This window comes from Peromyscus leucopus, chromosome 12, assembly GCF_004664715.2.
Source record: "Peromyscus leucopus breed LL Stock chromosome 12, UCI_PerLeu_2.1, whole genome shotgun sequence".
In the NCBI taxonomy this organism is placed as follows: Eukaryota; Metazoa; Chordata; class Mammalia; order Rodentia; family Cricetidae; genus Peromyscus; species Peromyscus leucopus.
Window position 1 is genome coordinate 58,711,893 of NC_051073.1, and position 25,583 is coordinate 58,737,475.

The following is a 25,583-nucleotide window of genomic DNA, read 5'->3' on the forward strand; positions in this document are numbered from 1 at the left end:
TTTTGGTAACTCTACATTCAGGTTTATGCATTAGGTGGATCATCTATCTCTGCTGTTTTTATAAGATGGCCTTTTTTTTTTTTTTTTTTTTTTTTTTTGGTTTTTCGAGACAGGGTTTCTCTGTATAGCTTTGCGCCTTTCCTGGAACTCACTTGGTAGTTCAGGCTGGCCTCGAACTCACAGAGATCCACCTGCCTCTGCCTCTCGAGTGCTGGGATTAAAGGCGTGCGCCACCACCGCCCAGCTTAAGATGGCCTTTTTAATTCTTATTTTTTTAGTATTGAGATTATAATTTAATTACAACATTTCTCCCATTCCTCCCTCCAAATCCTCCCACATATCTCTCTTCACTCTTCAAATGCATGGTCTTTATTTTTTTTTAAACCAGCTGTTATTGATTACATATATGGATATGCATATACATATATATTCTTAAATATAACCTGTTCAGACCATGCAGTGCTACTTACATGTATGTTTTCAGGGCTGACTGTTTGGCACTGGACAACCAATTGGTATGCTCCTCCTTGGGGATAACCATCTCCCCACTCCCAGCTTTATTCAGTTATCTGTAGTTCTTCATGTAGGGTTGAGCCCTTGTGGGCTTTTCTCTGGTCAGTTTACATATTCATTGGTGTCATCCTTGTTCAGTCACATTGGTCACATGTTGGTGAGTCTCTATGGTTATAGCTTCTGACATTGCTAGAAGACACAATTTCACAGCAAACTCCCTGGTCCTCCTCTGTGATGTTCCATGAGCCTTCGATTTGGGAGTGTTTTTTTAACATTTAACCATTGAGACTAGACTCTAGAACTTTTCATTTTGGAGGCCTTTGGAGTACCTTGCCCATGATTTGAGTGGCAATAGTGAAACATGGTAACTTCCTGCTGTATCTTTCCTGAGGTTACTGTGCTTTCTACATTTTGGACTTTCTCTAAGCTTGTTTATAGAACTACCTCTAGAATTTTTCATTTTATGTATGGTGACATTAAGAGGAATGGAACAACTGTATTTTGGCAGAACTGAAAGATTCTAGCCCAACATTTTGTATTTACTATTTGTATTAATTTTATTTTCGTTCCAATTCAGTTAAAAATATTTTTAAAAATTCTACTTGATTTAGTTTCTTAGTCTCTGGGTTATTTATATTATTAAGCCTTCAAGTATCATATATTTTTCTAGTAACCTTTATATTAATTAGTCCTAATTTAATTCTGTTAAGGTAAGATAATTTACTTTGTATAACCTGAATTCTTTTCAAATAATTGACATTTTTCTTTATAGCCCTGTGTATTGTCATATTGATAAATGTTAAATGTGTTTGCAGTTGTTGAGTAGATTGTTCTATAAATGTCAGTTAGGTCAAACTGATTTATGGTTGTTCAAATCTTCTGTATTTGTACTGATCTATCTGCTTTCTCCTTATTAAGACAGTGGCATTAAAATCTCTTATTACAACTATAAATTGATCTATTTATATTTATAGTTCCACCAGTTTTTGTTTTATGCATTTTTAGTTCTGTCATTAAATATATAAACAGTTAGGGGTAAATCATCTTGACAAATTTAAATTTTTATATTAGTAAATGACTTCATGTTCCTAGTAATAGACTTTAATCTAAAATCTAGTTTACCTAATGAACATAGACACTCAAACTCTCTTTTGGTTAGTCTATTATACTAAGACTATCATATATCTTTAAAAATATGTAGTCTGTTTTTAATTTACTGTATTTTAAAATTTGTTTTTGTAGGGAGCATAAAATTTGTGTTTCTTATTTTGTATAGTTTAATAATCTCTGTTTTTGAAAAATAAAAAATGTATTTTATAATGTGAAAAATAGACTCACCTTTTAATGATTGTTGTTAAGATTTACCACTTCTGCTAAATAACATATTTAGTTAAATTTTACTTCAGAATTGTTTACTGTTTTATTTTTTATTTTATGTTTGTGGCTGTTTCACCTGTATGTATGTCCGTGTACCACATACATGCCTGGTGCCCTGGAGGCCAGAAGATTGTGTTGGATCCCTGGAACTGGAGATACAGATGATTGTGAGTCACCATGTTGGTGCTGGGAATTGTATCCAGGTCCTCTGAAAGAGCAGTCAGTTCCCTTGCCAGCTATACCATCTCTCTGGCTCCCATTTTTTTTACTTCATTTTTAAAGCTTATCATATAGTAAATTCATCTTTTAAATTTTGATATAGTTTTATGGTGTGTTTTAGTTGCAGTTTTATTGTTATGAATAGATGGCATAACCACAGCAACTCTTATAAAGGAAAACATTTATTGTGGCTGGCTTACAGTTCAGGGGTTGAGTTCATTATTGTCATGGTGGGAAGCACAGTGGCATGCAGGCAGACATGGTGATGGAAAAGTAGCTTAGAGTTCTACATCTGAATTGGCAGCAGGCAGAGAGTGACACTGGGCCTGCTTGAGCTTCTGAAACCTCAAAGTTTGCCCACTATGACACACTTCCTTCTACAAGGCCACACCTCCTCTAACCAGGCCACACATCCAAAAATGCCACTCCCTATGAGGTTATGGGGGCCATTATCATTCTAATCACCACATTGCACTCCCTGGCCCTCATAGGCTTGTAGTCATACCATAATGCAAAATGCATTTAGTCCAACTCCAAATGTCCCCATAGTCTGTAACAGTCTCAACCCTGTTTAAAAGTCCAAAGTCTCTTTGGAGACTCATGGCAATCTCTTGACTGTAACTTCTATAAAATCAAAATAAAAAAGCAAATCACATACTTCCAGCATACAATGGCATAGAATATACATTACCATTCCAAAAGGGAAGAAAGGAAGTATAGTGAGGAAATGCTGGACCAAAGCAAGACTGAAAACCAGCTGAGCAAACTCCAAACTCTGCCTCACCATGTCTGATGTCAAAGCACTCTTCAGATCTCCAACGCCTTTCAGCTTTGTTGACTGAAACAGACTTCTCTCTCTTGGGCTAGTTCTACTCCCTATTAGCAGCTTTCTTTGGCAGATATCCCACAACTTTGGCATCTCCAACCTATTGGGGTCTCTCTAAGGCAATCCAGGCTTTACCTTCACAGCTTCCCATAATGGCCTCTCTAGATCTCCTGGCCTCAGTGGCTTTCCTTAGTCATGGAGGGGGATTCCATAATACCTTTCTTGTATCCTTGATTCTAAAGCTAGGACTCCCTGGCCAAGTTCTGCTGCTTGGTGGGGCTGGATTATGACCCTGTCATTCAAATACATTTTCACCAGCTTTCTGATTTCAATGGCTTCTTTCATGGCCTAAGCTTGGCTGTCCTGAATCTCACATTGTAGACCAGGCTGGCATTGAACTCAGAGATCTGCCTGCCTCTGCCTCCAGGGTGCTGGGATCAAAGTCATGTACCACCATGCCTGGCCCTAAAAGCTTTTCTTTAATTCCTTTCACAAGCTGGAAGCTTAGCTGGATTGGACCTTGCCCTGAGGTTACCACTCCCTTTATTTCATTTAACATTGGGCTTCCTGTAATCTGATTATCTCCTTGAATACAGGATTTAGCTCCATTCCATTTTCTGGTGTCCCTTTTCTCCTTAAACTGTGTATTTTGTATTTTTCCTTACTCAGCTTGCTCCTTTTTCATTATAGATCTGCATAAGAGTTAAAATTAATAACCACAAGACCACATAGTGGTTTGAATGAAAATGGTTCCCATAGACTCATAAGTGGCATTATTGGAGGTGTGACCTGGTTGGAGGAGGTGTGACCTTGTCAATAGAGTCAATAGTAGACTATTTTGAGATTTCCCTTGCCAACATAATTAATCCAAAATTATTCAGACAAGGGCAAAAAAGCCGTATTCTTAGCCAAAATATTACAAGAATGGTCTCTAGGCTACATACAAATATTATTCTCCTTTGAAACCTCTTGAACCAGGCTCTCAGAGTTCAAATCACCCCCAACATCACTATCTTTCATGTTATTACTAGTATAGCCTATTAATCCATACTTAAAGCATTCTACTGCTTTTCAAACCCAAAGTCCCAAAGTCCACATTCCTCCAAACAAAAGCAAGTCCAGGCTTATAATAGCAATAGCCTAGTTCCTGGTATGAACTTCTGTATTGTTAGGGTTTTATTGTTGTGAAAAGATATCTTGCACACAGTAACTCTTATGAAGGAAAACATCTAATTGGGGCTGGCTTACAGGTTCATAAGTTTAGTCCATTATTGTCAATGGCAGGAAGCATAGCAGTATGCAGGCAGACATGGTGCTGGAAAAGTAATTGAGAGTTCTCGACATCTGGATTTGCAGGCAGCAGGAAGAGAGTGACCTTGGGCCTGACTTGAGCATCTGAGACCTCAAAGCTTGTCACCTATGACATACTTCCTTCAACAAGGCCATACCTCCTCCAACCAGGCTACACATCCAATAATGCCCCTTCCTGAGTCTATGAGTACCATTTTCATTTAAACTGCCACATGGAGTTAAGTGAAAGTTTGATTCATATAGCTATTAATGTATTAGGATATAAGAGTTTTATTATTGGAAAAAAATCATGTTATTTCATATTCAAGCCTTTTCCCTACCTGTAACTATAGCAACCATGTTTTCTTTAACCCATCAATATAGCTTTTTCTATTAAGAAACTATTTTCTAAAACATTAGAAGGTGATATTAAGAATGTTGGTCAGTGGATGTCTTTTCAAATAAGACTTTTGGCTGGTGTAGTTACTAGAGCAATGGTATTGTTGATAAATTTAGTAAGAAGTTATTTGTTCTTTTTATATAAGTTATAAAATTAGTCTTTAGTATTTTTTAAATTTTTGATAAAATTCACCTGTGAAACCTTTTAGACTTGGAATTTTCAGTCTTAGAAAGCTTTAAGTATCACATTTAGCCTGGTGTGGTAGGGCCAATCTATAAACTACTTAGAAGGCCCAGATAGGAGGCTTACAAGTTCAAATGCAGCCTGGGCAACCTAGTGACACCCCATATCAAAATAAAAATAAATACATGTATATTTTTAAAGGCTATACTCAGTGGTAGAACACTTTCTTGGCGTGATTAAGGCCCTGAATTCAATGCTCAAAAAATTAAAAATAAGAATATTTTAGTATACATAACATCATTGTCCTCCTGAAGAGTTAGTCAGCTCTTGTCATTTATTACTTGAGGATGGCAAGAGATAATAGAAGGGCCATGTATAGCTCTCTAAAACTTCTGACCTGTTATTCACGTAGCTAGATTAAGCAAAAGCCTTAGGTGTTGGCAGCTAAGACCAGCTGTATATACAACAATTGTAAGGCCAAAGGGATTTATCAGGACACTGACAGTGTCTGCTGAAAATTAGAGTGTTTTGCCCTCACTTATTCTTTTTTTTTTTTTTGATATATATTTTTTATTTTACAATATCAGTTCTACATATCAGCCATGGGTTCCCCTATTCTCCCCCCTCCCATGCCCTCCCCTTACCCCCAGCCCACCCTCCATTCCCACCTCCTCCAGGACAAGTCCTCCCCCGAGGACTGTGATCAACTTGGTAGACTCAGTCCAGGGAGGTCCAGTCCCTTCCTCCCAGACAAAGCCAAGTGTCCCTGCATAAGTTCCTGGTTTCAAACAGCCAATTCATGCAATGAGCACAGGACTTGGTCCCATTGCCTAGATGCCTCCCAAACTGATCAAGCCAATCAACTGTCTCACCTATTCAGAGGGCCTGATCCAGCTGGGAGCCCCTCAGCCTTTGGTTCATAGTTCATGTGTTTCCATTCATTTGGCTATTTTTTTCAATAATTGAGTAAAACTGAAATTTATTATATGTCACAGTCGTCCTAGGGACCTCCATGCTATATATATATAGCCTTTATGGTTCTATGGGTTGTGGTCTGATTGTTCATTTTATATCTAGAATCCACCAATGAGTGAGTACATACCATAACTGTCTTTCTGGGTTTGGGTTACCTCACTCAGGATGATTCTTTCTAGTTCCATCCATTTGCCTGCAAATTTCATGCTTTCATTGTTTTTCTCTGCTGAGTAGTACTCCATTGTGTATATGTACCACATTTTTTTCATCCATTCTTCCGTTGATGGGCATCTAGGTTGTTTCCAGGTTCTGGCTATTACAAATAGTGCTGCTATGAACATAGCTGAGCATGTATCTTTATGGTATGTATCAGCATTCTTTGAGTATATGCCCAAGAGTGGGATGGCTGGGTCTTGAGGTAGTTCGATTCCTAATTTTCTGAGAAACCGCCATACTGATTTCCACAGTGGTTGTACAAGTTTACATTCCCACCAACAGTGGAGGAGTGTTCCCTTTGCTCCACATCCTCTCCAACATTGGTTGTCATTGGTGTTTTTGATCTTAGCCATTCTAACAGGTGTAAGGTGGTATCTCAGAGTCGTTTTGATTTGCATTTCTCTGATGATTAAGGATGTTGAGCATTTCTTTAAATGTCTTTCAGCCATTTGTAGTTCTTGTTTTGTGAATTCTCTGTTTAGCTCTTTAGCCCATTTTTTAATTGGACTGTTCAGTGCTTTGATGTCTAGTTTCTTGAGTTCTTTATATATTGTGGAGATCAATCTTCTGTCAGATGTGGGGTTGGTGAAGATCTTTTCCCAATCTGTTGGCTGTCTTTTTGTCTTATTGACTGTGTCTTTTGCCCTGCAAAAGCTTCTCAGTTTTGAGAGGTCCCATTTATTAATGGTTGTGCTCAGGGTCTGTGCTGTCGGTGTTTTATTTAGGAAATGGTCTCCAGTGCCAATGCGTTCAAGAGTGCTTCCTATTTTCTTTTCTATTAAGTTTAGTGTAACTGGATTTATGTTCAGGTCTTTAATCCACTTGGACTTGAGTTTTGTGCATGGTGACAGATATGGATCTATTTGTAATCTTTTACATATTGACATCCAGTTATGCCAGCACCATTTGTTGAAGATACTTTCTTTGTTCCATTGTATAGTTTTGGCTCCTTTGTCAAAAACCAGGTGTTCATATGTGCATGGATTAATGTCAGGGTCTTCAATTCGATTCCATTGGTCCGTATGTCGGTTTTTATACCAGTACCAAGCTGTTTTTATTACTATAGCTCTATAGTAAAGTTTGAGGTCCGGGATGGTGATGCCTCCAAGGGTTGCTTTATCGTATAGGATTCTTTTAGCTATCCTGGGTCTTTTGTTTTTCCATATAAAGTTGAGTATTTTTCTTTCCAAGTCTGTGAAGATTTGTGTTGGGATTTTGATGGGGATTGCATTGAATCTGTAGATTGCTTTTGGTAAGATTGCCATTTTTACTATGTTAATCCTACCTATCCATGAGCATGGGAGATCCTTCCATTTTCTGATATCTTCTTCAATTTCTTTCTTTAGAGATTTAAAGTTCTTATCAAAAAGGTCTTTCACTTGTTTAGTTAGTGTTATCCCAAGGTATTTTATATTATTTGTGGCTATTGTAAAGGGTGATGTTTCTCTGACTTCTTTCTCAGCCCTTTTATCATTTGTGTATAGGAGGGCTACTGATTTTTTTGAGTTGATCTTATATCCTGCCACTTTACTGAAGGAGTTTATCAGCTGTAGAAGTTCCCTGGTAGAGTTTTTGGGGTCACTTATGTATACTATCATATCATCTGCAAATAGTGAAAGTTTGACTTCTTCCTTGCCAATTTGTATCCCTTTGATCTCCTTTTGTTGTCTTATTGCTCTAGCTAGAACTTCTAGTACTATATTGAATAAATATGGGGAGAGTGGACAGCCTTGTCTTGTTCCTGAATTTAGTGGTATCGCTTTGAGTTTCTCTCCATTTAATTTGATGTTTGCTGTTGGCTTGCTATAAATTGCTTTTATTATGTTTAGAAATGTTCCTTGTATTCCTATTCTTTCTAAGACCTTTATCATGAAGGGGTGTTGGATTTTGTCAAAGGCTTTTTCAGCATCTAGGGAGATGATCATGTGGTTTTTTTTCTTTCAGTTTGTTTATATGGTGTATTACATTGACTGATTTCCGTATGTTGAACCATCCTTGCATCCCTGGGATGAATCCTACTTGGTCGTGATGGATGATTGTTTTGATGTATTCTTGGATTCGGTTTGCCAATATTTTGTTGAGTATTTTTGCATCAATGTTCATGAGGGAGATTGGTCTGTAGTTCTCTTTCTTTGTTGCATCTTTGTGTGGTTTGGGTATCAGGGTAATTGTAGCCTCATAAAAAGAGTTTGGTAGTGTTCCTTCTGTTTCTATTGTGTGGAACACTTTGAAGAGGATTGGTATTAGTTCTACTTTGAAAGTCTGGTAGAATTCTGCACTGAAACCATCTGGTCCTGGGCTTTTTTTAGTTGGGAGACTTTTGATGACTGTTTCTATTTCTTTAGGGGTTATTGGTCTATTTAAATGGTTTATCTGGTCTTGATTTAATTTTGGTATTTGGTATTTATCCAGAAAATTGTCCATTTCTTCCTGGTTTTCCATTTTTGTGGAGTACAGGTTTTTGAAGTATGATCTGATGATTCTCTGGATTTCCTCATTGTCTGTTGTTATGTCTCCCTTTTCATTTCTGATTTTGTGAATTTGGGTGCTCTCTCTTTGCCTTTTGGTTAATTTGGCTAGTGGTTTGTCTATCTTGTTGATTTTTTCAAAGAACCAACTCTTTGTTTCATTGATTTTTTGTATTGTTCTCTTGTTTTCTATTTCGTTGATTTCAGCCCTCAATTTGATTATTTCCTGGCGTCTATTTCTCCTGGGTGAGTTTGTTTCTTTTTGTTCTAGAGCTTTCAGTTGTGCTGTTAATTCATTGGTATGGGATTGCTCCATCTTCTTTATGTGTGCATTTAGAGCTATGAATTTTCCTCTTAGCACTGCTTTCATAGTGTCCCATAAGTTTGGGTATGTTGTACTTTCATTTTCATTGAATTCTAGGAACTCTTTAATTTCTGTCTTTATTTCTTCCTTGACCCATTGATGTTTCAGGTGGGCATTATTCAGTTTCCATGAGTTTGTGGGTTTTCTATAATTTTTGTTGTTATTGAGTTCTAACTTTAAGGCATGGTGGTCTGATAAGATAAAGGAGGTTATTCCAATTTTTTTGTATCTGTTGAGATTTGTTTTGTGTCCAAGCATGTGGTCAATTTTTGAGAAGGTTCCATGGGGTGCTGAGAAAAAGGTATATTCTTTTGTGTTAGGATGGAATATTCTGTAGATATCTATTAGGTCCATTTGAGTCATAACATCTGTTAGGTCCTTTATTTCTTTGTTAAGTTTCAGTCTGGTAGATCTATCTTTTGGTGAGAGTGGTGTGTTAAAATCTCCCACTACTAATGTGTGGGGTTTGATGTGCGTTTTAAACTTTAGTAGTGTTTCTTTTATGAATGTGGGTGCTTTTGTATTTGGAGCATAAATGTTTAGAATCGAGACTTCATCTTGGTGGATTTTTCCCGTGATGAATATGTAATGCCCATCCTGGTCTCTTTTGATTGATTTTAGTTTGAAGTCTATTTTATTAGATATTAGGATAGCTACACCAGCTTGTTTCTTAGGTCCATTTGCTTGGAAAACCTTTTCCCAGCCCTTTACTCGGAGGTAGTGTCTGTCTTTGGAGTTAAGGTGTGTTTCTTGTATGCAGCAGATGGATGGGTCCTGTTTTCTTATCCATTCTGTTAGCCTGTGTCTTTTTATAGGTGAGTTGAGACCATTGATATTGATGGATATTAATGACCAGTGATTGTTAATTCCTGTTATTTTTTTGGTTGTGTTGTGTTGTCCTTCTGTGGTGTATGTTGGTGTAGGATTATCTATTGCTTGATTTTTCATGGATGTGTTTAGCTTCTTTGGGTTGAATTTTCCCTTCTAGTGCTTTTTGTAGGGCTGGGTTTGTGGACAGGTATTGATTAAATCTGGTTTTATCCTGGAATATTTTGTTTACTCCGCCTATGGTGATTGAGAGTTTTGCTGGGTATAATAGTCTGGATTGGCATCCGTGGTCTCTTAGTGTCTGCATGAGGTTTGTCCATGATCTTCTAGCTTTCATAGTCTCTATTGAGTAGTCTGGTGTTATTCTGATGGGTTTGCCTTTATATGTTACTTGGTCTTTTTCCTTTGCAGCTCTTAATATTTTTTCTTTATTCTGTGTGTTTAGTGTTTTGATTATTATGTGGCGAGGGGACTTTTTTTTTTGGATCCAGCCTATTCGGTGTTCTGTAAGCTTCTTGTATCTTCATAGGTATTTCTTTCTTTAGGTTAGGAAAGTTTTCTTCTATGATTTTGTTGAATATATTTTCTGTGCCTTTGAGTTGGTATTCTTCTCCTTCTTCTATCCCTATTATTCTTAGGTTTGGTCTTTTCATGGTGTCCCAAATTTCCTGGACGTTTTGTGTTAGGACTTTTTTGTCTTTATTGTTTTCTTTGACTGATGAATCTATTTTCTCTATCATGTCTTCAGTGTCAGAGATTCTCTGTTCCATCTCTTGCAATCGGTTGGTTATGCTTGTTTCTGTAGTTCCTGTTCGTTTTGTCAGGATTTCTATTTCCAGCATTCCCTCAGCATGTGTTTTCTTTATTGTCTCAAATTCATTTTTCAGATCTTGGAATGTTTCTTTCATCTGTTTAATTGCTTTTTCTTGGCTTGATTTGATTTCTTCCCATTTTTTGTTCGTTTTTTCTTCCATTTCTTTAAGGGAGTTTTTTATTTCCTCTTTAATGGAGTTTTTCATTTCCTCTTTAAGGGAAGTTTTTATTTCCTCTTTAAGGGAGTTTTTTATTTCCTCTTTAAGGAAAGTTTTTATTTCCTCTTTAAGGTAGTTTTTCAATTCCTCTTTAAGGAAAGTTTTTATTTCCTCATTGAGGGAATGTTTTATTTCTTCTTTAAGGGCCTCTATCATCTTCTTAATGTCATTTTTAGGGTTGATTTCTTCTGTTTCTTCTGTCATGGTATGTTTAGGTCTTGCAGGTGTAGAATCACTAGGTTCTGATGTTGCCATATAGGTCTTTATGTTGTTGCCTGTATTTTTGCACTGGCGTCTACTCATCTCTTCCTCTGTGAGGTGCAGGTGGTGTCTGTGTCTGAGAGTGCCTCTCTTGTTCTAATTTTTAGTCTTGGTTTAGTAGTGGTTCTTGGTTAAATTGGTGCTATTGGGCTATTTCTTCAGGGGCAGCTGATTTCGATTGGTGAATTATATACTTATGATTCTGGTGATCTGGTTTGGTGTCTGGGTAGCACCTTCTTCTGTGTTCCCAGGTCACGTTTTGTTCATTTGTCAACTCCTCAGCTGATCTTGTTTCTTCAGACTTTAAACTGTAGGCATCTGAATCCTCTCCCAGATGGGTTTCAGCTGAGCAGGGTAGTCTCACCAACACCTCCAAGTTGTTGGGTTTCACAGGATCAGCAGCTGGGCCCTGGGTTGTCCTCAGACGGAGTGTTCAGATTCGTTCTGGTTCTGACCCACGGAGATAGCTTCTTCCCCAGATGTTGGGGTTAGGGGCGTCCCTGTTCCAAGCTGTGTCTGCTTGTCTCCGTCCCTGGGCCTGTTTACCTCTGCAGTCTGCCGCCGGGCCTGTATGTCCCTGTCCGCTGCCGCTGGGTCTGTCTGCCTCTGGGGGCCGCCACCGGGCCTGAATGTCTCTGCAGGCTGCAGCCGGGACTGGATATCCCTGTCGGCTGCTGCCGCTGGGCCTGTCTACCTCAGCGGGCCAGCTGCTGGGCCCGTCTACCTCCACAGGCCGTCACCACAGGCCTATCTGCGTCTGCTTGTCTCCGTCGCCGCCGGGCCTGTCTACCTCTGTGGACCGCCGCTGGGCCTGAATGTCTCTGCCGGCTGCCGCCGGGCCTTAATGTCCCTGTCGGCTGCTGCCGCTGGGCCCGTCTACCTCAGCGGGCTGCTGCTGGGCCCGTCTACCTCAGCGGGCCGCCGCTGCAGGCCTACCTGCGTCTGCTTGTCTCTGCCGCCGGGTCTGTCTACCACTGTGGGCCACCGCTGGGCCTGAATGTCTCTGTCGGTCGCTGCCGCCGGGCCGTTTACCTCAGCAGGCCGCCGCTGCGCCCGTCTACCTCTGTGGGCCGCCGCTGGGCCTGAATGTCTCTGCCGGCTGCCGCCGGGTCTGAATATCCCTGTCGGCTGCCGCCGCTGGGCCTGTCTACCTCCACGGCCCCCGCCACAGGCCTACCTGCGTCTGCTTGTCTCTGCCGCCGGGCCTGTCTACCTCTGTGGGCCGCTGCTGGGCCTGAATGTCTCTGCCTGCGCCGCTGGGCCCGTCTACCTCAGCGGGCTGCTGCTGGGCCCGTCTACCTCCACCGGCCGCCGCAGCAGGCCTACCTGTGTCTGCTTGTCGCCTCATTTATTCTTATATCTTGTGCTGTTTCCTCTGTTCTGTTGCTGATTCCAATAAGCTTTACTTAGTTACAATATATTAAAAGCTCTTATAAGGAGAGACTTAGCATAACAAACTATAATTCTCTTCTGTCACAGTCTCTTCAAGAGTATAACTAATACTTATTAGCTCATTCTTCTAGTGTTTTAAAATTAAGTTTGTTCTTTACCATTTTCATACATGTATACAATACATTTGGATTCAACAATCTCCTGTAATTTTTTCTCTAGATTTTCTTACTTTCAGCTAACACTTCTGCTATTTTAAGTTATTTTCCTAGTAGATCTGCCTAGATCTTCTTTTCAAGGTTACCCAATGCTTGTCAAGCTATACCTACTACTGGACATGGAAGAATTAGGAAACTTCTTCTGGCACAATTTTTATAGCAGTAACTATTGCTTCTCATAAAAATAAGGGTCCACATCCAGTTAGGTCATTTGGCATAATGAATTCAAAGTTGCTAAGTGGTAGTTTTAGCTTTGTGTTTACTGAAATTCTTGTTATCTCTTTAAAAGCATTGCCTCCTCTTAGAATTAGTACTTCTAGTTCAAAAGAGATTAAATTTGTATGGATGTGTTTATTTTAAAAGCACACTAAATAATTTACTGGGAAAGCTGAAAAACTAGTCCAGGCAAGCTTCCAGGACCAACACTATACACTGCATAAAAATTGCCTGAGTTTGATTGTATTTGATGCTCTTAAAAAAAAAAAAAAACAGCATCTCTAACTACATGTCAAAAGATCTTAGGGACCTCAAAGGCTGAATGATAAGAGGCAATCATTTCATAAAAGACCCTATAGGGCATGTGGTTAAGACTGCATAAGAAATTTGGATATTTTTCTCATGGCGGTGAATTTAAAAAACAGATGTAACAGATGACTCAGAATGAATGGTAGAGGATAAATTGGAAATAAGGTGTATTAATAAGGTTCTCTAGAGGAAACAGTCACTAGTGTATCTGTATATATGTGTCTATCTGTCAATTAATGATATCTGTCATTTTAAAGAATTGGCTCATATATTTATGAGATTCTCAAATCTCAAATCTAGAGTAAGCTGGCTGGCTGGAAACCCAGGAAAGAGTTGATGTTGTAGCCCTGTGTCTAAAGGCAGTCTGGAAGCAGACTTCCTTCTTAGGGTATCTTGGTCTTTTTTCTTAAGAACCTCAAGGATTTGAAGAGGTACATTCCTATAATGGAGGGCAGTTTACTGTACTCAAGAGTTTACTGATTTAGATATAAAGCACACCTAAAAAAAGATTTCCCCAAAGATATATACTAGCATTTGACAAAAAATGGAGTATCATGGCCTATTTAAGTTGATGTAGTTGATGTATTAAAATCAACCATTGTACAGGGAGACCAGTTAAGATGGAATGTGAGATGATCTGTGATTATGAATTTGTAAAGAGTATTTCCTTGATCTTAAGCATTACTAGATTCTCTATACCTACCATTCTACTTTCACCATCAACTGTTATATTTTCATATAACTAAGGATTTAATTTTTGAAAGATAAGTTATAGTCTTTTATTTTTGTTACATTTTATACATTTGTTAAAATTAGGTAAATTGAAGTATAATCACTGAGAAATATAAAGCAGATTGTGAAAGCATGAATTAAACTGAGTAATAAATTACTGCCTTAAGATCTTGAGATATTTTATCTTACTTAAATCACTATATTTTCGTGTTTGTGTTTTTTTTTTTTTATCAATTTATATGACTCCTTTAGTAACTGCAAAATAGCAGCAGGAAACTAAGTTTTAGATATTACTTAAAAATGGATATCTATAAAATAACACCATCTGTCAAGATTGAAAATAGAGGCTAGTCTAGTGAGGTGGAGAAGGAAAAAAAAATTGTTTGCTCCTATGTTTTACGAGGTAACTTTGCCATAATGCATACCTGTTATATTTTTCCACTCACGAATTGACCGATCAAAATGATGTGCCCACACTTTTTACTTTGATCCTTGAGTAGCTATGTTCTTTCTTGTAGCTGACCATGTACCAAGTAGAGAAACTAAGTTCTGTAACCCCCAACATCCCAAAAAAGCAATTTGTGAATCTATTTGGTGATGACTGAGTTCAAGATTCCTTTTAGTTTATGCATAGCAGATCATGTTTTTCAGTAGCTAGAGAAATCCCACTATTACTCAGAAGTGGAGATTTAGTTTACACAGGGTGAAGACATTTGCTAGTTACATGGTCACCTGTAGTCATATGGATCCTCATTCAAAATTGATTCTGATATTGAAACTGATGACATTTCACTTATGTGAACAGGTTAGGAAAAGATTTATTTATTACATAGTTGATAGAATTGGGCAGATCTCTCAAGCACATCTAAAATGAGAAAAAGAAAGAAAATTGCTTGTGTTTTTATTGCAGTTCCAGTGTGGAATTAGGATCAGAGTTGCACTATTAGGGAAAGCCTAGACTTTCTTATGAGTCTGTTTACATGTGTTCACAAGGACAAGAGGAAGATAAGCATAGCTTAAAATCTGTCAGCATCAGACACCAAAAAGTTGAAGTCAACATCTTTATTCTGGTTTAATTACATCTACAAAAAAGCATACGTCTGTGGAGTTGAAGGCAATTATTTAGTCTTCAAATTCTTTAAGGAAAGCTAGTTTTTTCTACTACATTATGATTTCTGGAAAACTTTCAGCTGCTATTTTGTCAGAAAGAAGGCTACCCTGGTTAGCTTTAATCATCAACCTGACACAGCCTAGAGCCATCTTAGATGAAAACTTCTTTTGAGGAACTGCCTAGATCACATTGGCCTGTTGGCTTGTCTGGGACGGGGGTTGTCTTGATTGTTAGTTGATAGAGGAGAGCCCAACCCACTATGGAGCACCATCCCTAGGCAGGTGGGTGGTCTTGAATTGTATAAAAAAGTTAGTTTAGTATAGCTCCACGGAGACACCAAGACGAGCCTTTGCTGAAGATGCAGCCTCAGTAGCAATGGAGATTCCAGGTTATTGGAGAAGTCAGGACCATGGAATGTTTACAAGGACAATGGCAAGTGTGACGTGAAGACAACCAAGGCCCGTGTGTGCTGCAGGTGGCAGAACTGTAGAAGTGGGACTACCTCAGTCTTTTGGAGCCAGAAGATTACATTATGAGTGAGTCCTAGAAGCCAGGCACCATTTGGATTTACACTGCTGTGTTTTGTTTTTGCTTACATGTGATTGTTTTTATACTCCAGGTCTTCCCTTTTGAAATAAAAATTATGTAGTTTTTTTTTTTTAATTTTATAGGATCCCACAATAAGGAGACTGAATTTTTAAAGAGACCCTAGACTTTTAAAGTGTTGGAATTTTTAAAGACTGTGGGAGATCTTTTAAATGTTAGGCTATAGTTAACATAATGATAACACAATCTTGGGGAAAAGAAAGAGTTATGGCTTAAATTGATGTGTTTATGTGTCAAGTTGATAAAGAGTAGAGTGACCTAACAGTGTTAGCTGTCAACTTGACCCAACCTGGAAATAACCTGGGAGAAAAACCTCTAACAGGCATTTTTCTAGACCAGCTTGGCTCAAGAGCAAATCAGTAGGAGGCTGTTTTGAATGTTAATTGATATGGAAGGGCCCAACCCACTGTGGTTGGTACCATTTTCTGGGCACATTGACCTGGGCTAGATAAAGAAGTTGGCTGAGCATAAACTGTTCAAGCCATCAAGCAGCATCAACTCCATTGTTACTGTTGTACTTCTCTTCTGTGGGTTTCCTGGTTAGAGGCAATCCTGTATAGGAGAGCAAGCAGTTTCTGCCTTGACTTCCTTCAATGATGGACTATGAGCTGGAATTCAAAGCTAAAATAAACCCTTCTTCATTCCCAAAGTTTCTTTTGGTCAGAGTATTTTATCATAACAACATTAAAACTCTTTAAAAGTAGTTTTGATATTTTATTTATTTTATATCTATAAGTGTTTTGTTTGAATGTATGCCTTGCAGTGCATTCAGGACCTACAGAGGACAGGGAAGGCATTGGATCCCCTTGGATTGGCATTACAGACAGTTGCAAGCTGCCATTTGGGTGCTGAGAAGTGAACCCTAGTCTTCTGAAAGATCAACCAGTGCCCTTAACAATTGAGCCATCTCTCCAGCCCTACATTAAAAGCCTTAAATCAAACTTATTTTAGAGTAATTTTGATGCTATGGTAAACAATTTTTCAAATTTAAGTTTGTTCTTACTTTATAATCAGAACCATGATTGATTTAAAGATTTTAATATTTCATTCGTGTGTGTGTGTGTGTGTGTGTGTGTGTGTGTGTGTGAGAGAGAGAGAGAGAGAGAGAGAGAGAGAGAGAGAGAGAGAGAGAGAGAGAGAGAGAGAGAGAGAGAGAGAGAGTCAGGACTTGCAGGAGTTGATTATCTCTTTCTACCATGTGACTCCTGGAAATCAAACTCAGGTTGTCAGGTGTTTGGTGACAGGTCTGTTGACATGCTGAGCCATCTGATAGTCTCTAACATTTGATCTTCCATTCTTCATAAATCAGTTCATTTAGTAGCCATGTAGCAGTTTTGTGGTTTTCTTCCTAAGTTATGATATTATCTGCAAATAAACACAATGTATAAACTGACATAGATTTTCCTTGGTGTGGGGGACCAGCTCCCACATTTATTTACCCCAGGGAATCTTGAGGCGTGAGGGATAAGAGACTTACTTAGAAATAAAGAGGGGGCAGAGAGAAATGCAGGATAGCCTCGGCTGGACCTGGATCCTTATGCACCAGCCCAGAACTTTATTCCAAAGGACTTTTTATAACAATGTCAAGGGGCATGGCAGAGGACCTCTCCCTTACTAGATACAGCCAAGTGTAGACCCTTACAAACACCTGTTACTCAGGCCTGTAGTCCAATCAACCTCTTAATGCAGCCCTGCTGGGTACAGCCACTAGGAAACCTAGGTGCACTGAAACACCTTGGATGATCTTCTGTGAGGAAATTTGTTTTCCTAGTTTACCAGAGATTTTATTATGAATTTTTTTGTCAGTAGCCTTTTCTGTACCTATAAAAAAAATTGTTCTAAGTTAATTGGATGAACTACATTGATTTTTGAAGGTTAAGCCAACTTTGAATTCCTAGGACAAATTCTATTTGATTACAACACGCAATTCCTCTTATACATTGTATTTAGTTGGCCAAAATTTTTACTAATATTTTTGAATCTATGTTCAGAAGAGATACTAGTCTGAATTTTTTTATTTTGATATCTTTGTTTTATTTGGATTGGAATGCTATTTTTATAAAATGTGTCAGAAACTAGGTTTTCTTTAAGTTTTCTCTAGCATTTTTAAAAATTGGTACTTTAAGAAATGTTTTATAAAAGTTACAGCAGATAATATCTGGTCCTGGAGTTTCCTTTGAGAGTTACTAATTAGGATTTAGTTTCATTAGTTGATATATTATTGTTTCCTATTTTTGTGTAGTTTGTGTTTTTCCAAGACTTCTTTCATTTCATATACGTTGTAAGATTAATTGGCATAGTACTTTTCATGTTTATTTTTTATTTTTGATGACTTATGGTAATATCTTTTCATAGGTCCTTACATAGGACAATTGTGCTCTCTCGTTGGTAAGTCTGGATATATGTTATCAATTTTAGTCAATGTTTTCAAATCAGTTTTTTATTTTACTATTTTTGTTGTTACTCTATTTAACTGATTTCTCTGCTTCCTTTATTATAGCTTTGTTTATGCTGCTCTTAGGATTAATTTACTTTAAAATTATTTTCAAGCTTTTTGTTGAGTAGGTGTGGAGGATATAGGAGGACTTGAGGAAGGAGAAAAATTATCAGAATATATTATATGAGTAGAAATTTTTCTAAGTTTTCTTCTAAGCCTAAAGCTTAATTAATTTGAGACACTTTTGTATTTTCTAACGAAGTTGATTATAAAGTCTAAATTTTCATCAAGTACTGCTAACCCTAACTCTAACCCACTTTTGATACCTTACATTTTATTATTTATTATAATTTTTCTAATTATCATGCAAATTTGATTATCTTATGCCTTGCTAATATTTTTGTTCTATAGTCTAGTTTGTCTTACATCAGTATCTTTCATTTCTATATTTTGATTAGTGTTACATGGTACATAATTTTTGAAGTTTTAAAATTTTGATCTATTTAGTATATTTGTGTACACACACACACACACACACACACACACACACACACACACACGAGTTTTGTTTTGTTTTGCCTTTTGACAACAGTTCATATGTCATAGCCCAGCTTATAACTAACCATATACCCTAGGCCAGCCTCAGAGTGCAACAATTCTCCTGTTTCAGCTTGTCAAAGTGCTGAGATTGCAGGCATGAGCCACTGTATCTGACTTATCTTTAAATTTTAAAATGAGTTGCTGTAGGCATTGTATAGTTCGATTGTTGCTTTTTTCTCTGATGTGACATTTATTGTGTTTTAATTGGAGTATAAATTCTATTTGTTTACAATGTGGAATTGATGTGGTTGAATTAAATCCAGGGTTTTGCAGTTTGTTTTCTAGTTCTCTTACTAGATCTGTTTTCCTCCTCTTTTCTATTTGATTGCGAGTTTTAAAAACTGATTTTGCCTGCTGTCAGCATTCCTTAGTTGCCTATAGTTCTTTGTGTAGAGTTTCTGCCTCTTGGGCTCTGCCCTCCACCCCCACCCCCAGTCTATTGTTGTCCTTGGAGTAAAGGGGAGGGGGAAATGATGTAATTATAATCTCAAAAAGTAAAAGACGTAATTTTAAAAACAGATTTCATTTGATCTCATTGGTAGATATATGACTAACTAATTAGCTTACGTATTTAGCCTTAGCACCAGACGTAGTGCCAGAACCACCTTTATCGGGAGATACTTTTCCTCACTACTGAGACAATGTTTTTCTTAGTGTTTTGCATGACTGTTCTGTGAATTTTAGGGGTTCCAATTTTAGATGGTGGGAACATGAAACATTCCTGGTCTCACTTAAACGAGCCTTGTTTTGTTCGTTTTTGCTTTGTTCTTTAAGAAGGAGTTAGAGATTATTTTGGTGTTGTCGTTTGTTTGCTTTTGGTCTGGTTTCCTCAAGAAGTATCTTATTTCTTTCTTAGTTTTTTCTTTTCCCAGTTTCAAATAGTTTCCACAACTCTACTCCATGTTCCATACTTGCTCCACTCCGAGCTGCTTTTCTGCAGATCTCTGAAATACTTCAGCAAGGGTCCTTTTCCCTGTGCTTTCGGGCCTTATGAATTCTCCTTGTTCTGAGCCTCCCTCACTTCTGTCTTTTCAACAAGGGGAGTCTGCTCGATTTCATAGCCCTGTAGTGTGGGCTGCGTGTTCTCTAGAGTGATCTGGAGCAGTTTTCCCTCGTTCCTACTTTTCTCCTTTGCCTCCTCTCTGACTTATAGGTTAACTAACTTTATATGTAAACGTTTCCCTTTTTCAGGAAACCATTCCTCATTTGATATGCAATGTCTGAAAACTGTAGTGTTCATGAATGTAGTTACACCAACATTGTTTATACTTTTTAATTGCTTGGGTAGGAGGATAAATCTGCCCCCTCTTTCTTCACTGTGACTGGGAATATAAGTTTTCATGCGATTTTTTGTTTTTAAGAAAAGAAGCAAATGAAATACGTCATTTGGTAAGGAATACATCAGTAAAATTTGTTCTGTGGTTTTTTTTCACCCTTATTATAATCTTTTGTCTTTTTTCTTTTCTCTTTTGTTCCCTCTTTGACTTAGAGGTTAACTTTCTTTATGTAAACTGAAAAATATATTACTAGTATTTTTTAATATCTGCCTTTTAAATAATGTTTTTCTATGTAGAAACTGTTTTATATATCATGTATTAATCTATTTATAACCTATTGGTTTTAAAATATGGTTAGAAGGGCTTTTTAATATACCAATATTGCTAACATATTTAAATATATTAAATTGTTTTGCTGTGAGACTCTGTGTAGTCCTGGCTGTTGTAGAACTCACTATGTAGAGGAGGCTGTCCTGGAACTCATAGAGATCCTCCTATCTCTGCTTCCCAGTGCTGAGATCAAAGGCATGTGCCACAATGCCTGGCTAACAGATTAAACATTTCATGATTTCATTTAGTGCACCGAAATCTTTCAATTGTTTGAACCTACTCTAGGGAAAGAAATGTTTAATCAGATAAATATTAAAAGAAATGAGATGTGTCTGGATTCTCAACTCTTGTTTTACTTTAATGGGAAGGAAACTCCTTCCTTCTGATGCTTTACTATAATTCTTCTAATTGTTAGAATATTACTCACTTATGCTGTATAATTAAGTTTATGTAAAGTAAATATTTCAGCTCCTTTTAAAAATAAGGACAATGAAGAATCAAAACATCAATTGCTAAATAAGTCAGATTCTCCTTCCCTTTTTAATCTTTGTGCTAATTCAAATGTTAGACTCCTTGACTTTATTGTGTTAGACTTGGGAGGCCTGGTGTTGACTGTTACTGCCAGCATGAAAGTGGTGCAGCTGTCCTGCAGCTCCAGTTCCTCATCAATGAGGTAAGGTGTTCCTTTTTACTATTTCACACGCACAGAGTATTTCTGAATATTTGAAACACAAATATTCACACACTCACAGAGTATTACAGGTTGAATATTCCTTATCCAAAACAGTTGGGTCTAGAAAGTCTATGGATCTTGGATTTTAAATTTTGAAATATTTGCATATATATATTGAAATACCTTGGAGAAGGGACACAGATCTAAAAATTAAGTTCATTTATATTGTTTGTATACCTTATACACATGGTTTGATGGTAATTTTGTATATTTTTAAATGCTCTTATATTTTGAATGTAACCATTGTAGATCAGTTATGGAATTTTCCCTTTGTGGAAAAGTTTAACTTTTGGAGCATCTAGGATTTTGTATATTTGGAATATGGATATTTAACCTGTAGTTGATACAATTATTTTTGATATTATGATTTTAGATATTTAAAAATATATATGTATGCATTATTACTGAAATTCACATTTTCATATTTCCTATATTAAATTTAGATTTTAAATTTAACATAGAAAATATTAAATTTAAAACTAAACTTAATAAGAAGGAAACATTTGATCTAGTGGAAGATCTTTTAATTGTGACTATGTATTATAATTTTAAAAATTGTTTAATATTTTCTAAACCATTAAGCTTTCTTTCTACTCACTCTCTTCCCCCTAATTTAAATATTTTGCTTACGTCTTCATTGAAAGTATATTCTTATTTACCAATAGCTTTTAGATGTATAATCTATGCATCTTTTATTTGTATATATGCATTTTACATATTTTCATACACACTTGTTCATTTATGTGTGCATTTTATTTGTGTGTCCATAGGCATCATAGAGATTAGCTTTCTAAATTTTTAGAAACAGAATATGCATTTATAAAGCTAAGAAGGTTTGTAGTTTTTACTTAGTTGAAGGCAACTTAGAGTCATCTGAACTCAGATTTTTTGAGTGACTCCTTCCGTTGTGTACAGCTCTTTCATGTTAAAAGAACCAGTCAGTAGGACAACCAGTAATGATGATAATAGCAAATGTTGACTTTACTTGTCTCAGACTCTTCCAGAGGGTGATGATAACCCTTTTGCTGACCAGTCAAACATATTTCCTCTGGTAGGTACCCTTATACAGGGTATCAGAGACACAGGGAGGAAAATAGGAAAATAGCAAACATCAGTATGATAGCCAGTCATTCTGCTCTGAAGTGTCCTCTGTTCTCAGTTCTCATGCTACTCTGTAGTTTCTGGTAGAGGGACCTCAGCCTTCTGCCTTCTGCAGATATATTCTACTAGGCATGATTTGTTTACTGTACTTTGCTCTTAGTTTCTCAGAATTGTCTTTGAGGCCCTATGTTTGCTCTTGTGCTATATGAGGATATGTAACTAAGTAAATAAAGACAAGCTTCAATCTCCTTGCTTTTTTTCATTGTTTATCATGAACTACCTGCTCCAATGCACCCCATAATAATTTCTGGATTTTTCCCTGATCTTCCAGTTCCTGACTCCATGGTTAGTGTTCCTTATTTTCAGATGTACATTTTTTTTTTTTTCAAATCTTCAGTAGTACTGATGGAAGGTTCACTTTGCTTCTATAAAGGAACTATAGATACTCTGCTTATGAACTTACTTTGATTTATATGTTTGGTGGTCCACTGATATTGTTACACCCTCGTCTTATCATAGACTTAATAATACTGATTTTCTTTGTAGATTAATCAGATGTCACACAGAAATATTATTCAGTTTATGCTGTTATTCACTTATTTATTTTTATTTTTAGGTTTTTAGAGACATGGTTTCTCTGTGTGTAGCTCTGGCTATCCTGGAACTTGCTCTGTAGACCAGACTGGCCTCAAACTCAAGAGATCAGCCTGCCTCTGCCTGCTGGTTGCTGGGATTAAAGGTGTGGGCTACCATCACCCAGCATGCTCTTCTATTTTATTTCTGTTGTCCTTGATATATTTTTTTTGTGTGTTGCAGAAAAGTATCTATTATAGATCATGTTTTTACCAATTTTATAACAATAAGTTCATGTTTCTATTGTTACCTTTTCCCAAGTGAATGCCTACATCTCTCAGAAATGAGATCATTATTCTGTACTAAGTTAAAAAGTTTTAGTTCATTAAATGCTTTCAAGAAATACTAATAATTTTAGTTTATATCTAGAGAGCATTTATGCATTTATAAGCAACTCATACAAACAAATATAAAAATTCTCAAAGTATATATAAGGTAAAAGTTATTGCATGGTATAAAATAATTTATGAGTTCATGTTAAAGTATATATTAATGTATACCCTTTGGACATGTATTTACATATATATGAATATGAAAATTATATAAATAATTATTGAAAATATTCTGATTATAATTTGTTATAAAGATATTGTTATGAGATCCAAATTCCAGATATATGATATAAGAGAAATATCATGGTGTACTTTGCTGGCTAGTCTTATATTAACTTGACATAAGCTAGAGTTACCTGAAAGGAGAGAATTTCAATGCCTCCATATGATCCAGCTGTAGGGAATTTTCTTAATTAGTGAATGATGGAGGAGGACCCAGCCTATTGTGGGTGGGGTAATCCCTGGACTGGTGGCCCTGGGTTCTATAAGAAAGTGGGTTGTGCAAGCCATGGGAAGCAAGCCAGTAAGCAGCACCCCTCCATGCCTTCTGCATCAGCTCTTGCTTCCAGGTTGCTGTCCTGTTTGAGTTCCCATCCTGACTTCCTTCAATGATGAGCAGTGCTGTGCAAGTGTAAGCCAAATAAACCCTTTTCTCCCCAGGTTTCCTGGGTCATGGTGTTCCATCACAGCAGTAGTAACTAACTAAGCCAAGTTTGTATCAGCATAGTGGGGTATTGCTATGACAGACCTGATCATGTTTTGGGGAGGATTTGTGGAAGGACTTTGGAACTTTGGGCTACAAAATTCGTTGAGTGTTGAGAGCTCAGTGGGATGTTGTACAGGAGCTTGGAAGATAAGACTGTTGAGAGCAGTGCAGAAGATGGAGACCCGCCCTGTGAAGTTCTCAAGGGAAGTTTAAAGACTCTAGCAGGGCTGTTTGCTCTTTTGAATTTAGATTGTCATTCTGGCCAACTGGGGCTGAATAGTTAGCCAAGATTAACAAGAGACTAGAACCATTGAAATGAAACCTTTACGTTACTGGGACAGTTGATGGTGGTTAGCTGGAACTGAGAAATTAGTGCTGATTAAAAAGAAACCAGTATCACTGAGGTGAAATCTTCCAGGAACTTTTTCCTCATTGTCAGAACACAGAAGCTGTGTTCCAGAGATGGCCAAGATAGTACTTCTCTCCAGCAGCTGAACTTGGTAGTGTAGGAGTCACCCAGGTGGTACTGGTTTTGAAGGCATCAAGGGGTCATGGAGAGCAGCCAAGACACTGTGAAAGACCAGAAGAAGCAATTACTGAAGGTGCAGCCTCAGTGGCAATTGAAGGCCCATGACTGAAGGGGTCATGCAGAGAAACTGAGGCTTGGCACTGTGAAGCTAGCCTATGAGAGGCTATTGGTGATAGTGCAACCCAGTTGCAGCAGAAGACCTCAGCATTTTGAGATATCAGTATCATGGGATGACCACCACCACCAGCAGCAGCAGCAGCAGCAGCAGCAGCAGCAGCAGCAGCAGCAGCAGCGGAGTGGAACCAGCTGGAGTCTAGAAGACAAGCTGAGTGTGCTGCAGAGGGTGGAGCCAGAGAGTAACCGAAGCACTTTGGAGGAGTCCAGAAGATCATGAGTGGATCCCAGACAGTGGACAGCTGGAGTTTGGTTTTGCTTTAATTTGACTGTGACTGTGCCCTGGTTCTTCCCTCTGGAAGTAAGAAAGTATTTTACTTATTTTTGATTTCACTGGAGCCCAATTGAGAGACCTTGAATTTTAAAAGACTTTGGATTTTAGAAGAGATTGGCTACTATTAAAGGGACTGAAATTTTTATGTGTTTGAACTTGTAAAGACTGTAGGACTTTTAAAGTTATTTATGTTTTTAATGTGAGATCTTGGGGACAATTAGGAATGAAAGAGCTGTGCCTTAATAATGATGTGTTTGTGTTAAGTTGACAAAGGGTCAGTTGTGCTGGCTAGTTTTATGTCAACTTTGTACAAGCTAGAAGTTACCTGAAAGGAGGGAACCTCAATTGAGAAAATACTTCCCTAAGATCCAGCTGTAAGGAATTTTTTTTAATTAGTGATTGATGAGGGAGGGACCAGTCCATTGTGGGTGGTTCCATCCCTGGGTTGGTGGTCCTTGGTTCTATAAGAAAGCAGACTGAGCAAGTAATAGGAAGGAAGCCAGTAGGCAGCACCCCCTCTGTGGCCTCTATATCAGGTCCTGTCTCCAAGTTCCTGCCCTGTTTAAGTTCCTATCCTGACTTCCTTCGTGATGAGCAGTGCTGTGAAAGTATAAGCCAAATAAACCCTTTTCTCTCCAAGTTTCTTTGGTCATGGTATTTTATCACAGCAGTAATAACCCTAACTGAGACAGGTACAGAGTGTTTTTGGTTTAGGAACTGTTTCAGAAAGACATTTAGAGTCTTCTTTCTCTTAATTTCTGGACCAGAAATAAAGTTGGTAATTTTAAAATAAGTTTTTATATAGAATATAAAGGAGAATGTGTGTGTGTCTGAGGTTGTAAACTATGAAAGATTACTTGTAACAAAGTTGCTGGGGAAATATATGAAGCATTTTAGGTATCTCAAGACCAACATGTGTCTGCTA

The 25,583-nt window shown here is 37.6% G+C and overlaps 1 protein-coding gene across 14 annotated transcripts in view; it reads left to right on the forward strand.

Moving 5' to 3' along the window:
- Stxbp5l (syntaxin binding protein 5 like) overlaps positions 1–25,583 on the forward strand; it is a 246,753-nt gene that overhangs the window by 54,752 nt on the left and 166,418 nt on the right. For all 14 annotated transcript variants that reach the window (XM_037209769.1, XM_028895003.2, XM_028895010.2 and 11 more), the window contains exon 4: positions 20,768–20,849. In XM_037209769.1, the coding sequence (XP_037065664.1) occupies positions 20,768–20,849 (82 nt within the window). The remainder of the gene's footprint in view (positions 1–20,767; positions 20,850–25,583) is intronic.